Source organism: Tachysurus vachellii, chromosome 9 (assembly GCF_030014155.1).
Source record: "Tachysurus vachellii isolate PV-2020 chromosome 9, HZAU_Pvac_v1, whole genome shotgun sequence".
NCBI lineage: Eukaryota > Metazoa > Chordata > Actinopteri > Siluriformes > Bagridae > Tachysurus > Tachysurus vachellii.
Window position 1 is genome coordinate 27,721,157 of NC_083468.1, and position 19,083 is coordinate 27,740,239.

At 40.2% G+C, this 19,083-nt stretch overlaps 1 protein-coding gene across 12 annotated transcripts in view; it reads left to right on the forward strand.

The window, feature by feature from the left end:
• LOC132851511 (uncharacterized) overlaps positions 1-19,083 on the forward strand; it is a 224,438-nt gene that overhangs the window by 110,819 nt on the left and 94,536 nt on the right. For 8 of the 12 annotated variants that reach the window (XM_060878439.1, XM_060878440.1, XM_060878441.1 and 5 more), the window contains 10 exons: positions 1,837-2,010; positions 2,127-2,300; positions 2,406-2,579; positions 2,693-2,866; positions 2,970-3,143; positions 3,247-3,420; positions 12,495-12,668; positions 12,938-13,105; positions 15,657-15,830; positions 16,666-16,839. The exons of 1 other annotated variant lie outside the window; for it this stretch is intronic. In XM_060878439.1, the coding sequence (XP_060734422.1) occupies positions 1,837-2,010; positions 2,127-2,300; positions 2,406-2,579; positions 2,693-2,866; positions 2,970-3,143; positions 3,247-3,420; positions 12,495-12,668; positions 12,938-13,105; positions 15,657-15,830; positions 16,666-16,839 (1,734 nt within the window). The remainder of the gene's footprint in view (positions 1-1,836; positions 2,011-2,126; positions 2,301-2,405; positions 2,580-2,692; positions 2,867-2,969; positions 3,144-3,246; positions 3,421-12,494; positions 12,669-12,937; positions 13,106-15,656; positions 15,831-16,665; positions 16,840-19,083) is intronic. 3 more of the 12 variants (XM_060878444.1, XM_060878447.1, XM_060878451.1) reach the window with 2 other exon arrangements.

Genomic DNA, 19,083 nt, shown 5'->3' on the forward strand with positions numbered 1-19,083 from the left:
CGTAGTGGCCTGACTGGGTGGAGAAGGCAGCTTTCCACTCATCTCCTTCTTTGATGCGAATGAGGTTGTAAGCGTTGCGCCGGTCCAGTTTATTGAAGTACCTGGACGGAACGAGTGAGAGTGGATAACTTAACGGTCAGCTCATTAAGAGCCTGATAATCAATGCAAGGTCGGAGACCTCCGTCCTTTCTCTTCACAAAGAAGAAGCCTGACGATGCAGGTGATACTGAGTGCCGAATAAAATCCTTCTTTAACTCCTCCTCGATATATTTATTCATGGCTTCGGTTTCGGGTTGTGATAGCGGGAAGATCCTGCCTTTGGGTGGAGTGGCATTGGGTAGGAGCTCGATGCAACAATCACTGGGTCGATGAGGCGGTAACTCGGTGGCTTTGACCTTGTTAAAGGCCTCTGCGAGATCGTGATACTCGGCTGGCAGGCTGGAAATGGCTGGAGAGTCAGGCATGGCGATGGCAGAGTTAATCTGAAACGGTGTCTTTGAGGGTCGGAGATGTTGGGTGCAGGTTTTGTCCCAGGAGATGATCTAATGCTCCCTCCAGGAAATGACAGGGTTGTGGAGCTGCAACCCCAAAATCAGTGAGTGACGTGGAGAGGCGATCACGAGGAAGCGAATGAAACGGGCCCACTCGCAGCTCGATTTCCTTGGTAGTGAACTGGATTCGTCCCTTTCCATGTGGTCGCCCGTCTATCGCCTCCACTGCCAAGGGTGAGGCGCACCTAGTCAGTGGGATGGCATTTGATTTTGCCAACCCCTTCGAGATGAAATCGCAATCGAGATGAAATCGCAATTGAGTTCACTCGTGAGCGAGGTAAGGTGCGTCAGTTGTTTGTAGTGGCCCGCGAGTTGCTGTTCTTGAGCTGAGAGCTCCATGGAGAGCTTAGAAATCACTGCTGGATCATTGTGTGGCGAAGTCTTCTGTAATGAGGCGTCGTGAGGCTGAGGATCCATTTGCAGTTTTATTGTACACTCTTGTAATCACAACAGGCAAGGTCAAACAACGTAGGCAAAGCAGAAACAGGGTCGAGAATAACAGGCAGAAGGTCAGGGAAGGTGGCAAACAATCATAAACAAAGGTACAGAAACAGATCAATACACAGGGGATCATAAACTGACAGAAAACGCTCAGAATGACAGGCTGGAGCAAGTCAAGACTTCGCGCTGATGTCAAGTTCAAGTTCCTTTAAATAGGAAGTGAGTGATTGGGACCAGGCGGTGGCGTAATCAGTCCCGGGTGGTTATGGGAAGTGTAGTCCAGAAGTGGTTAGTATTCAGGCGAACGTTCCCTCTGGTGGCGCTCGGGGGATGCGGCAGGTGCATCATTCATGACATGTCCTTATATATGTTTCTCTATCAGCTGTGTTTTATTAATAAAATGTTTTTAATGAGACCTGCCATTATACCAAGTATTCATTAATGTATTTTAATTACATTTTAGTTTTCTATAATTGATGAAACAACAGAATTTATCCTGTCTTTCTCCAGAGGAACCTCATATATAGGTCTTATAGAGACACCTGGGTCCTGTTACATCACTGAAAAGTGTTGTTGAAAAGTTATTAAACAGAAGTAGAAATGATCAACATGTTCAACATTTTCAGTTAAATCTTAAAACAGGATTTAATCACTAACACATAAAGTCAATTAAAAGAGGAAATTCTTTTTAATTATGTTATAAATATCCACTAATGACCTCTAATGATCCAAATGAACCCAGAACACTTACTTTGGTCCACATGATAATAAAATGACTTTTCCGTCATGTCTACAGAATGAAGACTGAGTTTGTAGCTCTGATAACATGATGTTTCATATTTAGGGTGAATAAATGTAATCTGACTGTGGAGAGCTGTTCAGCTTTAGCCAGCGCTCTGAAATTCCAGTCCTGTAGTGTGAGAGAACTGGACCTGAGTGACAACAGTCTGCACGATTCAGGAGTCACTCAGCTTTCTGCTGGACTGAAACATCAACACTGCAACCTGGAGATACTGAGGTAAGTTCATTACTCATAGAGTGATGAAGAGCTAAGACAGATAATAAAACTCAGTAAATGTTGATTAAAGTTCTTAAATACTAAAATCTTTTCTTCCTTCCTGACTTTATATTTAGGTTAAAAACATGTGATTTAATGGAGGAAAGTTGTTCAGCTCTAGCTGAAGTTCTCAGTTCTGAATATTCCCATCTGAGAGAACTGGACCTGAGTAACAACAGACTGCAGGATTCAGGAGTCACTCAGCTTTCTGCTGGACTGAAACATCAACACTGTAAACTGGAGACACTGAGGTAAGTTAAAAAACTGTAATAATTTGTGTGAATTTTGGTATACAGACACCTATTGTGTTGAATTTGTACGTTTATTGTTCCTCTGATTTCCTCTGATTTCATCAGGCTTAACACATGTTCTATGACTGATGGAAGCAGTTTGGCTCTAGCTGAAGTTCTCAGTTCTGAATATTCCCTGCTGAGAGAACTGGACCTGAGTAACAACAGTCTGCAGGATTCAGGAGTCACTCAGCTTTCTGCTGGACTGAAACATCAACACTGTAAAATGGAGACACTTAGGTAAGTTCTTTACTCATTGAGTGATGAAGAGCTAGGACAGATAAAAAACCTCAGTAAATGATTAAAGTTCTTAAATAATAAAATCTTTTCTTCCTTCCTGACTTTATATTTAGGCTTAAAACATGTGATTTAATGGATGAAAGTTGTTCAGCTCTAGCTGAAGTTCTCAGTTCTGAATATTCTCATCTGAGAGAACTGGACCTGAGTGACAACAGTCTGCAGGATTCAGGAGTCACTCAGCTTTCTGATGGACTGAAACATCAACACTGTAAACTGGAGACACTGAGGTAAGTTAAAAAATGTAAAATGTGGGTGAGTTTTGGTATACAGACACCTATTGTGTTGAATTTGTACGTTTATTGTTCCTCTGATTTCCTCTGATATCATCAGGCTTAACACATGTTCTATAACTGATGGAAGCAGTTCGGCTCTAGCTGAAGTTCTCAGTTCTGAATATTCCCAGCTGAGAGAACTGGACCTGAGTAACAACAGTCTGCAGGATTCAGGAGTCACTCAGCTTTCTGCTGGACTGAAACATCAACACTGTAAACTGGAGACACTGAGGTAAGTTAAAAAATGTAAAATGTGGGTGAGTTTTGGTATACAGACACCTATTGTGTTGAATTTGCACGTTTATTGTTCCTCCAAACTCCTCTGATTTCATCAGACTTAACACATGTTCTATAACTGATGGAAGCAGTTCAGCTCTAGCTGAAGTTCTCAGTTCTGAATATTCCCAGCTGAGAGAACTGGACCTGAGTAACAACAGTCTGCAGGATTCAGGAGTCACTCAGCTTTCTGCTGGACTGAAGAATCCACAGTCTGCACTCACAATACTGAGGTGAAGTAAAAGCTGAAATGATGACTAAGTCTACATTTAATAAATAACCACAGTGAAGCATCAAAGTATTTTTATATACTAGTTCAAATCACTGTGGAATTATGAGTAATTAAAAAATTAGCATATTTTCTTCAGACTTTAATTGCATTAATTACTTGCTGAATAAATTAGAACACAGTATAATTACACAAATTGGTTTGATTAAAAAAGTAGAAAGTTAGATTTATGAGCAATAAAAAGGTATAGTACTCTGCAAAACATTTAAGCAGGTGTAAAGAAATGCTGTAAAGAATGCTTTACAATCAAATATATTTATTTTAATTGTTTATTTTTATCATCAGAGTCAGGTGTGTGATTAACCAATTATATCAAGAAGTGCTAATGATCATCAGTTTAATATGTAGGTTGAAACACAGTCATTAAGTGAAACAGAAAGAACTGTATAGGAGCTTAATTAAACTGGGTGAGGAACAAACAAACTCTCTTACTAAGGTGATGATGTGGAAGACAGTTTCATGTCACAGGTCATTCACCATGACAAGACACAGTGTAGTTTTACAGCATCAGCAAGAACGCTCCCAGGTACAGATTTTAAATAGACTGGAGTTTTAACATGTGCTGTTCAAGCTACTCTGAAGAGGCACAAAGAAACAATGTTGAGGACTGTAGACTCAGTGGACGACCGAGGAAACTTAATGCAGCATACTGTAGGAAAGACACGTCATGCTTACTTCTCTTCTTCAGAAGATGTCCAGCAGCGTCAGTCTGTCTGGGATTACATGAAGATACAGAAGGGTTTGGGTTCAGTCTACATCCACAGAAGATCTGTGGTTAGTTTTACAAGATGCTTGAAACAACCTACTGTGGAGGAAATTCTATTCTATTAATAAATGATAATAGTTCAAGTGAACTTTTCCCTAAGTTGCAGAGAAGAACACAGCAGAGTCCTGTGGAATATCAAACTTCTTTATTCAATACACTTGCAAGTGTGAAGTCAGTCTGTCCCAACCTAAGTCTGAACAGAGTGAGTTGCTTGGATGTAAGGCAATTCTCCATTTATACATGGAGCTATGTGTGTGTGTCTTCAACTGTGCATGACTTCCTCTAATCTTGTCTTTGCACAAGCAGTACAATGGTCACTCTGTTAGTCTCCGTTATTTCCACACACCTGCAGCCTGCAATGTTCTTGTCTCTTCAGCCTAGTGTGCAACTGGAAACAGTTCAGTTCCCCTTTGTTACTATTTTGCTGTTCCTAGTTTTTGGTGTGTGTGCTTATTGGTACAGAATGTTTAATGTCCATTTTTGTTATTCACAACATTTTCTATTACATTTCCACCCTTTTGAATCACAAAAATGGACATAAAAATTGCCAAGGAAAAAACATTACTGCAATTACTGATCTGTATAATACACATATATTAGACTTAATCATGCATGCTTGTGCTAAAATGTGGTTTAAATAGGGCTTCTTAAGCAAGCATTAGCTAAAACAGTGATGACAAAATCTAGTTGATTCCACACTTATGTCCATCTTCAATGCTGTTCTTAGTGTGTTTATACATGTGGGCTTGTCTGTGTTGTTCTCACACCATCTGGTTCCAGTTCTGTTCAGGTATCATCTATGTTGATGTCCGCTCTCCTTCTCTGTTGCGTTGCCTGATATGCACGTTAATGAGATGCAGACCTGGGCCATAGCCATAAGGGTGTTGTCAAAAGTATCATTTAGCGGTGTCAGGGTGGTTGTTGTAGTAGACGTTGGGAACACCTTACACACGTAACATAACTCATTAGTATGTTGCCTGGCTGTCCAGTTGGCGAATTTCCAGTATTTGTTGGCATGTGGATGAGACGAAGCTGGGTCGCTCCAGATGAACAGCAGCACTGACAGGATCAAGAAGACTCTCATTTTCCCTCATTTTCAAGAAGACTCTCATTTTCATGGCACCCGGCACACTCTTTTCCCGTACCCCTAGTCACTGAGATTAACCCAACTTCTTGGGTCTACGTGCTGGCGCTTCAGGGCAAATACGTTTCCATATTCAATTACACACCTGGCCCGCCCAGCAGACTATTGGGTGTCTCAGTAATCTAGTGCACGTCACGAGTGTCCGTCGGTGGTGTCGGAACCTTCCGTGTGTGGCTTTGATGGATCCAGGACTCTCGTCCATCAACCTTACACGCTGTCGGTGTGACCAGTAGGACTTGGAACGGTCCTCTCCACCTCAGGGATGACCAGTTTTTCCTCCGGAAGTCCTTGACCAGAATCCACTAACCAGGTTTCAGCTTCCTCTTAAACTTGCCTTTTTCCTGTTCCTTGACAACCTGCTTAGAAACAACAGCGAGAGCATGGCATAGCTTTTCACAGAATTTAATCATAGCATCATCACACATCATTGTCAATGCAGTACTGTTGGCGGGACCTAGAGGTGTTAAGGTCAATAAAAAATTTTATTTTAAATTTTATTGAGGTAAGGTCAATAAAATCCTGTAGGTATTGGACAGGTGCTTGTGGCTGGAATGGGATGCCTGGATGCTTGTTGTGAAAAATCCTTGGACCTTAGGAGAATACACATTACATTATAATATTATTATAATTATTATTATTACATATATATATAATTATTATTATTAAGACGTGGTGTAATGATTAATTGAAGATAATATATATATATGAGATATATATATATATATATATATAAGAACCACATTGGAGTCAGAGGGAATGGTTATAGGTTTATTGGTTATTATAAACATTCTCAGTAATCGGAGGGCGAAGAAGGAATGTAATCTGGGGTTCCAGGGCCGGAATCAGAGGGAGGAGATGCCAAGGCAGGACTGAGAGGACGGATATAGGCATGAGGCACTGGAGGAGGAGGAGGAGAAGCGGGAGTCCCGAGCTCAGGGTTGCAAAGCTCAACATGAGGACAGCCATCAGTTTGGGTTCTCTGATCCACGAGGTTAGGCAGAGGGGTTTGAGTCGAGGACGTGCTAGTAAGAGGCCCTCTCACAATATGGAACAGCAGATGAGGATGCTCGGGGAGGTCAGGAGAACAGAGCTGTTCCAGACACGTAACGGGCTCATGGGTAATATGAAGTAGCTGGAAGCGGCGATAGCTTTCCATGACATCAGCGGCCATTGGCCTTGGGTAGGGAGACGGACGAGGATGGTGAGGTGTGGACCTGATAGGGCGACTAGCTGGCTGATGCGAAGGGTCTGAAGGGAGATAAGAGGAGTTAGAGGAGATAGAGGAACGGGAGCTTGAGATAAGTGTAAACAAGCCCAGCCTGACCAAGGACAGGCTGAGATCATAGCATGAGATCATAGTATGAGATCATATCTAAATTCAAGCAGTTAACAGATTAGAGGAGTCAGCAAAGAACTCCATTGTTTTTGTACACAAGTAACATTATAGTAGCAATAGCTTAATAATAATGACAACAGTATAGCAGTAAGAGTTTAGCAGGAGTTTAGCAATAGTAACAATATAAGATGACAAATAGATAAGAGCTTTCTTGTATGAGAAATAATTTAGATAAGAGCTTTCTTTTAACATAATAACTTTTGACATAAATCAGACTCATAGAGTGACTTATAATTATTAAAGATTATGTATAGTAGAAAATAGCAAAGGAGAAACTTACCCATTGTAGTTGAATGAAGGATTAAATCTTCCGGACGTCTGGCACGGGAAAAACTGAGAGGCAAATGTAACTTTGACCAGGGAGTGAAGCTCTTTTTTGAGCACACTTTTTAATAACAAAAATTGTTGTTTAGGCATAATTGTTATGGCGAATGAAGAAGACCCAGGGTCACAGGCCTGGGCTCCCGGGCCTGGGTCCCGGGGAACTAAGGGGAGGAAAATCCATAAATGGGCATATGGGCAAAAGGTGAAGGAAAAACAAGGGGACTGCAAGGAACAGGACGTTACAAAAACATATGAGATGATTCCGGTAAATAAGATGACATAATGAAAAGGTGATATGAAAACCGGTCTGTGAGGGGGGGGACCGATAAGGAGGCGCGTGGAAACGTATATATAGAGGAGAATTTTTGGGGCCAAATGTGTATGCGTAAAAAATCCTGTAACTCTGCAGGTCCGTCCGGAGGGTTTTTGTTTTTTGCATGCCAATGCTCTTCATGAAGATGCTTTTTCTTTTGGGTTTTTGGGATTTCTTTTGTTACTTTCAAACTGGCAATTTCTCTTAGAGAATTGTTAGCTGAGTGACCACAATAAAGAAGTTTGCTCATTCTCATCCAGGTCTGAGGCGTTTTCCCATTGTTTTAATTCGTATTAATGTTAGTGTTATTAGTAAATTAAGTTTTAGTAACAATTATATAGTATAAAAGCATTATAAAGTCCCCTTCCCGCATTGTGTCCTCCAGTCCCCTTCCCGCATTGTGTTTCTTACAGATTAAATATCGATCCAAAAAATGTTTTTAGTAATTTTGGAATCCCTTAGTGTACCAGGTCTTTATTATTTCACTATACCACATCCCCCCTTTTGACACATGGTCTTTACCATGTGTCAACTTAGCATAAAAAAAAGCGTTGTTTCTCCTCATGATCACTCATACCCTGTAATTCAGTAAGATTTAGGATAGAAGAAAACCGTTTAATCATGATGCTTATGTTTTGTTTCTGCTCAGGTAGCTTTGCTGCTGCCTTTGCCACTGCATCAGCTTTTCCATTACCTATGGAAATAGGATCGTTATTTAAACGGTTACATACTGCAATTGCTTTTGAAAGTAGGATTGCATCCAAGAGGTCAGCTATCAGGCCATGGTGTGTGTTGGGTTTGCCCGAGGAAGTTAAAAACCCCCTATGTTTCCACAGTGTGCCAGAATCATGTGTAACGCCAAAGGCGTACCTGCTATCAGTATACACAGTCACAGTCTTACCCTCTGCCAATTTGCAGGCTTCTATAAGGGCAGTAAGTTCTGCTGCCCCTTCTGAGTAATGAGATGGGAGTTTACCTGAAAGTAAAATTTCGTTCTGGGTAACTACTGCAAACCACACAGTTTTGACCTGTTTCTGAGTTCCTGGATGCTGATCCTTCCACAAATAATTCCAGATCAGGGTTGGGCAGCGGTGTCTCCTGTAAATCAGTCCTTGAGCAACAAACTTCATTAATCACACTCACACCATTATAAGGCACAATCATCACCATTATTGCTCTGTGGGAAGAAGTGTGGCAAGGTTAAGAATTGTACATAGTTTAACAGTAACATTTGGCATTTCTAAAAGCACAGTGTTATATCTTAACCATTGTGCAACCGTAATATGTGCTATTTTTTGTTATAAAAACAGTTGTGACACTGCATGTGGTACCGAGTTAATTCGCTGTAGCCTACTGCTCTGAGACACATGAGCAGACCTGCTGTCACTGGTCTGAGTTTGCCCCCATGCCCTTGGAGCAAACTAATGTCATGCATCCCCCTTTTTCATCAACTGTTTGTGCAAGTAGTCTTAGGGTCAGGGATGCCCAGTGTCGTCTGTAATATCTGTTTAAGTCGTTCAAATGCAGCTTTTGCATTCTCAGTCCACGTCACTTTGCTGTGTGCTTGTAGGCCTTGTCCATGAGCAATTGCGCTTAGTGGTGCCTCTAAAACAGCATAATTGGGTATAAATATCCTACAAAATACTGTAAACACATGCCTAAAAAATATTTTAACTGTGTTTTTTTTTTTGTTACCGGTTTTGGAATTTTCTGAATTGCCTCTATTCTACTTGACTCGAGTTGTTTACCTTCTGAAGAAATTAAATGTCCTAGGAAATTCACTTCTTGTTGAACAAATTTCAAATTTGATAGGCTTATTTTCTTTACTGGAAATAATAGGGTTCACACAGGAGACGTCTCACATGGTACAATAACTCCGGTGTTATACATGCTTTAGCTTCTGGTTTTAACTACATCATATTTTACACAATTCTTTGGGCACCTTTTGTAATCTTCAATTTTACACAATGGGTTAAGATCTGATAAGTCATCTTTACATCTCTTTTTGCCCCAACTATCCAATTTAGTGGTGTACTATGTAAATTCAATTTAGAGCTGTAAAAGACAGCTGGCTGCTCGGTTTGCTTCCAATAATGAGTCTGAGCAACCTGTAACATCCATATTCCCAAGTTTTTCCACTCATCATTGGCAGATTTGACTAAAGAGAGATGTGGAGATGCGTGATTCATTTGGAATGGGTGTGGATAACCAGCTCGATTTGAAATAAGTCGAGATAAGTCTACCACTACCGCACATCTGTGCTCATTCCATTCAAACTTTTCAACATTAGTACATCTGGCTTATCTAATTTTCTCTACCACTCTTTCTCATAGCTCTTATCCGATTCACATCTGTGTATGTGTGCAGTGCAATGTAAAGTTTTTTATGTAGTCTGTGTGAGAAGAAGAGGTGAGAATTTTTTTTCTTTCCACAAGAGTGTGTGTGTCATCAGTAAAAGAAAAATCACACAGTTTCCGTTTGTATCATAGAGCAGAGATCTGGGATACCGTTTTTCAAAGCAGGAGTCATCTCCCATTTCTATCTTAAGGCCTAGTGATGTGCTGATTACATATAAATTTAATTTGCACATCAAAACTTGACCCAACAGATTTATTGGGCAATACTCAGAAATCAAAAAGAAAAATCCAAATTGCTTCTGTGTAGTTATGGTTTTGCACCTTAAGGGCACTGAGAATGTCTCAATGACTGACATTCCTGATGCTCACTTAGTAAACAGGGAGTGATTGCTCATTTCAGGTGAACCAGATAATTCAAACAATCATATCACAGAGTTCTCTGCTCCTGAGTCAACTAAAAACTGTATCGGTATTTGTTCGACTAGTAATGTAATCACAGGCATTTCTTTAAACCTGGGCTCATTGTATTTAGCATAACTTTCATTCACAGATATAATAAAAAACTCTGATTCTTTGCTAGACACTGAATTAGTAACAGGTGGAAATAGGACAGTTAGCTTAAACTTTTCTTCCTTGCATTACATAAAAGTGTTAGCCTTACCCATCCCTGGGTGCTCACCCGTCCCAGACCCGTCCAAACCTCAGGCCTCTTGATTTTCCTTCGATATTTCTTAGGACAATACCGTGCCCAGTGATCTGAACTTCCATATATAAAACATCTATTCTGAAATCCACGTCCTCTTCCTCTGATGGAATCTCCTCGGACCTCATACAACTGAACCATGTTGAGACTGTATTTAATTTTTAACCTTTCGTCTTTTTCTTTTTGTCTCTCGGCCTTTAGAAGCTTTTCTGCTTGTATGGAAATGCTGTTCAATCGTAGACAGTTTTTCAGTGTCCCAGGTGATCCAAGTTTACTTGATGTTTTTTGCAATGTCCTCTCTTAATCCATTTATGAAACTGTTTCTCAGATGTGCCTCATATGGTGTGAGGTCTGCAGCTTCAGCCATGTTATCAGGGCATTCAAGGCCACTGTGTGCATCATGTACATCTATCAATTGTGCAATATATCTGGAGACTGTTTCATCATCCTCTTGTCTACACATGGAGATTTTTGTCATGTCCATTTTTACCGGAAAGTAAAAAGATCATGTTCCCTGAGTGTGTTGGAAAGAGGATCATCTTGTCGCACACCTCTGAGAGCTGCATTCCTTTGTGCACATCTGTGTGTGTAACATCCTGCTGGAAAGTAAACTGTTCGTTGGTTGGATGTATAAGTAGTAGCAATAGGAAGCAGTATAACAGCTGGTGTTTGGTTATTGTTTGTCTGCGGGGGTGCCTAAGGTGGCAGTCTGAGAGGGCAGCCATCCAGGTCTGGGTCTACAAAAGATTTATATATAACACTGAAGAGAAAAAGATTGTGAATAAGTTTGTGTGTGATTTGCATGCTCTTTTAATTCTTGTCTCTTTGTCTTTGAAGCCTCATGCTCTTGCAATTTTTCTCTTAATTTTTCTCTCAATGCCTTTCACTATCACTACCTTTTTCTAGTTATCTTAAATTGAACATTAGGATGTTTACAGGCCCTTAAAAATTGTCAAACTTTTCCTCTCTAAGTATATTGTTACATCAGGGGTGCCGTGTGTACTAGCCATCCATAGCCCTAAATTCTCCGTTTTCAGACTTTGATTTCATAAGCCTATACATCTCTCTCAGACATCCCTTATCATATTAGCTGAGTCCCAGACTCTGCAAAATATTTTCCTCATCCTTCTGTTCCTTATTGCAACAATACGCACTCATAGTACAACAGGACCCCATGATTAACAATAATATGCTCTCGTGACCCATCAGCACATGAGCGGAAACCCAGTTTCCCTTTCACTATGTTCTCACGGCTCGTCAGCACGTGAGCAGTTTCCCTTTCATTATGTGCACCAAAAAACTGTAGTTACCTCATTCATCATTTGGATGCCTGGAGTCTGCTCGTTCTTTCTCTCTGCAAGGTTCTTTTTCCCTATAGGATAGTAGTGTCGTCCCAGTCCCACACTGAGTCCCACTGTCCTTTGGGTCAGACAGGAGGTTGATAACAACTTGACGTGACTTCTGCAGCAGCCCGTCACCTCTCAGGTGGTCCTGTGGACGAACGAACTATCCCGGATGAGCCCCCAGAAAATGTGGAGGAAATTCTATTCTATTAATCAAAGATAATAGTTCAAGTGAACTTTGAAGTTGCAGGTGAAGTTGCAGAGAAGAACACAGCAGAGTCCTGTGGAATATCAAACTTCTTTATTCAATACACTTGCAAGTGTGAAGTCAGTCTGTCCCAACCTAAGTCTGAACAGAGTGAGTTACTTGGATGTAAGGCAGTTCTCCATTTATACATTTATACATGTCTTTGCACAAGCAGTGCAATGGTCACTCCGTTAGTCTCTGTTATTTCCACACACCTGCAGCCTGCAATGTTCTTGTCTCTTCAGCCTAGTGTGCAACTGGAAACAGTTCAGTGTGTGAGTGTTTTGGTACAGAATGTTTAATGCCCATTTTTGTTATTCACAACATTTTCTATTACACTACCTGCTGGGTTCCTTCAGAAACTGTGTACCTAGTGTATCTAGAAGATGAGTTGTGTTCACTGTGCTCCTTCTGTCCCTCTGCAGACTGTGTAACTGCAGTGTAACAGATGAAGGCTGTGCTGCTTTGGCTACAGCTCTGGGAGAAAATCCCTCACATCTCTTAGAGCTGGATCTGAACGGGAATAAAGTAGGAGACAGTGGAATAAAGCAGATCTCTAATCTACTACAGAATCCACACTGCATCCTAGAAAAACTCAGGTAGGTCACTCTAATTTCTTTTTGAAGTAGTTCTCATTAAAGCAGTGAATTATTGTAATATCACTTTATTAATTAAAGTCATTTATACAGGCTTCATTCTGTGACACTCTAGAGTTAATAAATCACAGGTCAGGTTCAGAAAGCCACGTCAATAAAAATAGATTTGTGTACAGTGTCACACATCTTAATGTCTAAAACTGAAGGTATTTATTTTGTACAATATTTGTAATATTCTGAAATAAAATTCTAATTAATTTTGTTTTTTTCAGGTTAATGGACAATAATATCAGAGAGGAAGGATACACTGTTCTGTCTGAAGCTCTGAAATCATCTCACCTGATAGAGCTGGATCTCAGAGGGAACGACCCTGGAGCATCAGGAGTGAAGCTGCTCACTGATTTACTACAGGATCCAGACTGTAAACTGAACACACTGAGGTGAGAAATTTATAAATTACAGAAATGTTATTTAACAGTTCTAAACTCAATCGCACACTACCAAAATTTCAGCAGCACATCACCTGCCCCACCAGGGGCAAAAGGACACTGGATCACTGCTACACACCATAAAAAAACAGCTAGAAGGCACAATCACGTCCACCGTTTGGACGTGAAATCGGACCATGCCTTCCTAATGCCTATATACAAACAAAGGCTGAAACAGAAAGCTCCAGTTCAGAGGGAGGTTGCGCGCTGGACTGACCAATCGGTGGCCGTTCTGCAGGACTCCTTAGATGACGTAGACTAGGACATGTTTAGGCGCAACTCTGATGACGTCAACATGTTTATGGAAGCAGTTATGGGATTAATTGGGAACCTAGCAGATGATACAGTGCAGAAAACCACCATCAGATTGTTTTCCAAACAGAAGCTGTGGGTGGATAAAACCATCCGCGATGCTCTGAGATCCCGCTCTGCTGCCTACAACACGGGGCTCGCCACTGGGGACATGGACAAGTACAAGGCTACAGTGTGCGCAGAGCGGTGAAGGAAGCAAAGCGGTGCTACGGGAGGAAACTAGAGTCACAGTTTCAGCATGGTGGCTCTAGGAGCCTGTGGCAGGGACTAAGGAACATCACAGTCTATAGGAACAACACCAGCTTCTAGAATGGGGAATGCGGACGCTTCTCTGGCAGACGAGTTAAACATCTTTTACGCTCACTTCGAGACTGCAGCTACCCACGTTAGCAGCGCTAGGGCACAAACAGCATGCACGCTGAGAGAGCTGGAGAGGTAAACATGTTCACCATCTCGGAGCATGACACGAGGAGGGCATTCAGGAGAGTGAACACCAGGAAGGCAGCAGGACCAGACGGCATCACAGGTCAGGTTCAGAAAGCCTGCGCTGACCAGCTAGCACCGAGGTTCACTGAGACATTCAACCTCGCACTGGAACAGTCTGTTGTCCTCTCATGCTTCAAACAGTCCACCATTGTTCCTGTCCCGAAGAAACCCCAGCCCGCCTGCCTCAAAGATTACTGCCCTGTAGCCCTTACCTCAGTAGTGATGAAGTGCTTCATTAATGATCACAGCCTTGTTTTTAATGCTTCTACATTCTAATGCTGATGCCGAGAGGGTATTTTTGATGGTCACTTTGAACAAAACTTCAACACGAAACAGCTTGTTTCTGGATGGGGCATTGTCCTCAATCATGACCCTAAAAATGGCATATTACTGTGTGGCCACTTCCAACTCCACCACCATCATCAAGTTTGCTGACGACACTGTTGTGGTGGGCCTGATCTCCAACAACGACGAGACGGCCTACCTACAGGAGACTAAAGACCTGGAGAGAAGGTGCCAGGAGAACAATCTTCTCCTGAACGTCAGAAAGACTAAGGAGTTCATAGTGGACTTCAGCATAAAGCAGGAGCGGTCATACCAACCACTAAACATCAACGAGACCCCAGTGGAGAGAGTGGACAGTTACCTTGGTGTTCACATCACACAGGACCTGTCTTGGTCCTGTCACATCAACACCCTGGTGAAGAAGAAGGCCCAGCAGCGTCTGTACCATCTGAGATGCTTAAGGGACTATAAACTACCCTCTCAGGTGCTAAAGACTTTCTACACCTGCACCATTGAGAGCATCCTGATGGGTAGCATAACTTCCAGGTTTGGGAACAGCACCATGCAGAACAGGCGAGCCCTCCAGAGGGTGGTGCGGTCAGCTGAACGTACCATCCACACCGAGCTCCCTGACCTGCAGGACATTTACAGCACACGGTGCCGGACCAGGGCCAGGAAGATTGTAAAGGACCTCAGCCATCCCAACAATGGACTCTTTTCTTTGTTGCGTTCAGGGAAACGCTTCTGCTTTTTGAAAGCAAACAGAGAGAATGAGGAGAAGCTTCTTCCCGCAGGCCATGAGGAGTTTAAACCAGGAAAGCCCCAGGATCTAGTACTGGACCTCACCCTCCATCTGCACAACCTTTTTTTACACTAATTCACTTTAACTCTGGACTTGCACAGCACAGTGCCACTTTATACACACTATACTGCACATGTATTTTATATATGTATTTTAAATATATGTGAAAAATATATTTTTCACATATATTTTCATATTTTATATAGTTTTATATAGTTTATACTTTTTATTTATCTACCTCCTTTTGGTTTTACTTTTATCCTTAATTCCATTCATTTTTATGCTTGAATACCGGACAGATTTCACTGCATGTCGATACTCTGTATGTGTGTGTATGTGACAAATAAAATTTGATTTGATTTGAAATGTGTTAAAAAGAAACAACAAAAATATGTTGTTTTTTATTAAGGTCCTTAATATTTTGTTACGTCATGTATTCTTTTATTAAAAACAATATTTAGTAATTATTTTAGTTAGATTTCCTGATATTTTTAAAAGATCTTTTCAAAGATAAAAAAAAAATAAAACATGTCTGACTTTAATTATTCAAGAATTCTATAGAGAGGTAAAGTTCAGATTATACTGTTGATATTGATTGGAGTAAACATTTTTTTCCAGGCTGTTAAAAAGTCCTGATGCAGTGAAGGTCTGTGATTCTCTGACTGAGGTTCTGGGTACAAACCCCTTACTGCAGAGAGAACTGGATCTGAGTGGGAAAATAAAAGGAGACTCAGGAGTGAAGCAGCTCTCTGTTCTACTGAAGGATTCACACTGCAGAGCTGAGAAACTTACGTATGTACATTAAATTATTACACTGCAATTTATTTAAATGTACTAAGTAATACTGTATATTGTACAGTTGTACAAAAACCACTGCATCATGTCTTTACACCTACTGTTTTGTGAGGGGATTAGAAGTATTTTAATCCACATTTATACTGGTTTATTTGAAGGTATACAGTATATTTATGTGCTTTACCTTGTTTTTTTTGTGGCTGGTCATTACTGAGTCACTGCTTCCTGGGATCTTGTCTCTGTCTGAGTGCAGTGAGGTTTGTGTCTATATTCTTGGCTTTAAGTCAGACCTCTGTTGAAGATGTCTTGTTTACTGTCCTGTTAGTGCAGACAAGTTTAATAAGGTGTTCAGTAAGGAAGGTATAACTAACATCTGTGCTATATTCAGGTGATGTTGTACTCATGACATGATCTGAATTCTGCTCTTGAGAAAACATTTCAACATTTTGCTGTTGAATGTGAAACAGCTGGAATAAAAATCAGCACCTCAGTTTGAGGGCATGTTCAGTTTCTCAAAAAGAGTAGAATGATCCCATCAGGTGAAGGGAGATAGAGAAGTGTGAAAAATCAGAATGACAGAATGATCTGATGTTGTTATATAGTGGACAAGACCCATGAATTGTAAATACATTATGAAGGATATTTACAGTTTATAAATATTTAGTTAACACAATTCATACTTTTGGTTTTTACACCAACAGAAACATAAGTTAAGAAAGAGATATGAGATATTTATAAAAAATAAAACATTGCACTTTTGTTACCTGAATTTTTATGATCTGTGCATTTTGCTTGAACTTATTGGAAAAGTGATGGATCTTTTTATTTTTAGACTTACTGAATGTGGTCTGACGATGGAAAGCTGTACACCTCTGGCTGAAGTTCTCAGCTCACAACCCTGCTTTCTAAGTGAGTTGGACCTGAGTAACAACAGACTACAGGAAGAAGGAATCGAGAAGTTATCTGAAGGACTGAAGAAACAAAGCTGTAATCTAAAAATATTAAGGTTCTGTCATATTTATCTATTTAAGCAATATTATAATCCTACTGCTAATAATAAATAATAAAAAAGTGATATTATTTACTGTTTACATATTTACCAAGAGTATCTACTACCTTAAAATCATTTAGATTCTTAATTTGATCCTGATTCTGATTTAACTTGTTTTATAGTCCAGTGAAACCAAATATTTTAACTTTGTCTCAGATGTTAATTAGACTGTCTCATACTTCTTTACTTTATTTTTCCTAATTGATTTTTAAATACTGAGATTATTGCTTTAATCAAGCTCAATTGTATTTTTTAAAAAAGACAGGAAAATGGAAATTTGCCTTAATGAAATAAATGTTATTACTAGCTGTACACTTTGAAACACTGAAATCTACATCGTTAAACCCCACATTATGAACTTTCTGCTACTCCGGAATAATTTCCATATTTTAAGGTATTTTCCATTCACGATGATTCAGGAGACAATACAGCTGAGTGGGTGACATTTATTCCACTCACTTTTTGTACAGACACAGACAAGTGTGTGTGTGTGTGTGTCTTACACACCCTCTCAGGAGCTCTTATACAAAATTCATAATGGTTGTCAGGTGTGGAAATATTATATAAACAGTGATAAACCTGACAGAACACATTGGCAGTTGAATAACTTGTACAGATGATAATATGATTACATTTCAGAACACTATTTATAATAACTCAAAAACTGCGGCAGGTTCTTTCAGATGTGGGTAAAATTTACAGCTTATTGTAATGATGGTTCGTGATGCTGAGGATCCATTTGCAAGCTTTATTAACAAACTCGTAGTACAACAGAAAAGGGTCAAAACCAGCCAACACAGAAATGTAGGAGAGACAGAAATCATAGTCGGAATACGGGCAGAAAGTCAGGGCAGGCGGCAAACAATCAACAAACAGGGAAAATGGAACAAAGTACTAAACCGGGAAAACACAGGAAAAAGAATGCTCAGACTGACAGCCGTAGCAAATTGAGACTTTGCACTGAGGTTAAGTTCAAGTGCAACTTTATAGGAAGTGGGTGATTGGCAGCAGCTGGCAGTGTAATCAGTCCCGGTGAGAGGATTATGGGAGATTATTAGCAGTCCGGAAACTGTTAATACTCGGGGGAAGGTTCCCTCTGGTGATGATCGGAGGGAGAGGCAGGTGCTTCAATCATGACACTTATTGTACGGTGGCCGGGAAGTGCAAAACAAATTAACAAAACCGAAAACACATTAACAAAACCCAAACCAAATTAACAAAACCCAAACCAAATTAACAAAACCCAAACCAAATTAACAAAACCGAAAACACATTAACAAAACCCAAACCAAATTAACAAAACCGAAAACACATTAACAAAACCCAAACCAATTTAACAAAACCGAAAACACATTAACAAAACCCAAACCAAATTAACAAAACCCAAACCAAATTAACAAAACCGAAAACACATTAACAAGTCAGACAACCCGGAAGAGGTTGGTATAATTTGTGAATGGAAACTTACCATCATCGGACGAGACACCTTTCATTCACCTTTATATCTTTAATGACAGTCGTCTTGTCCAATGATCGGTAAGTTTCCATTCACAAACTATACCTACCGCTTCCGGGTTGTCTAAACCGGTGCATGAAACACATTAACAAATCAGAAAACAAATTAACAAATCAGAAAACAAATTAACAAATCAGAAAACACAACGACATTTCAGACAACCCGGAAGCGGTTGGTATAGTTTGTGATTGGACAAGACACCTGTCACTCAAAGTATACATGAAGTTCAACAGTCTGCCACAGGGAAAAGTTGGAATGGATTGATGGAATGGATTACTGTGGATTAATTCTGTTATTTTCTTGAACGGAGAACTTTATTTAAACGGAGAACTTTACACATTACACATAAGATTCCATACCTGTATATCTTGAGTGACAGGTGTCTTGTCCAATGATCGGTAAGTTTCCATTCAAAAACGATACACTACCGTTTCTGGGTTGTCTGACTTGTCGTTGTGTTTTCGGATTTGTTAATGTGTTTTCTGATTTGTTAATTTGGTTTGGGTTTTGTTAATTTGGTTTGGGTTTTGTTAATTTGTTTTGGGTTTTGTTAATTTGGTTTGGGTTTTGTTAATGTGTTTTCGGTTTTGTTAATTTGGTTTGGGTTTTGTTAATGTGTTTTCGGTTTTGTTAATTTGGTTTGGGTTTTGTTAATGTGTTTTCGGTTTTGTTAATTTGGTTTG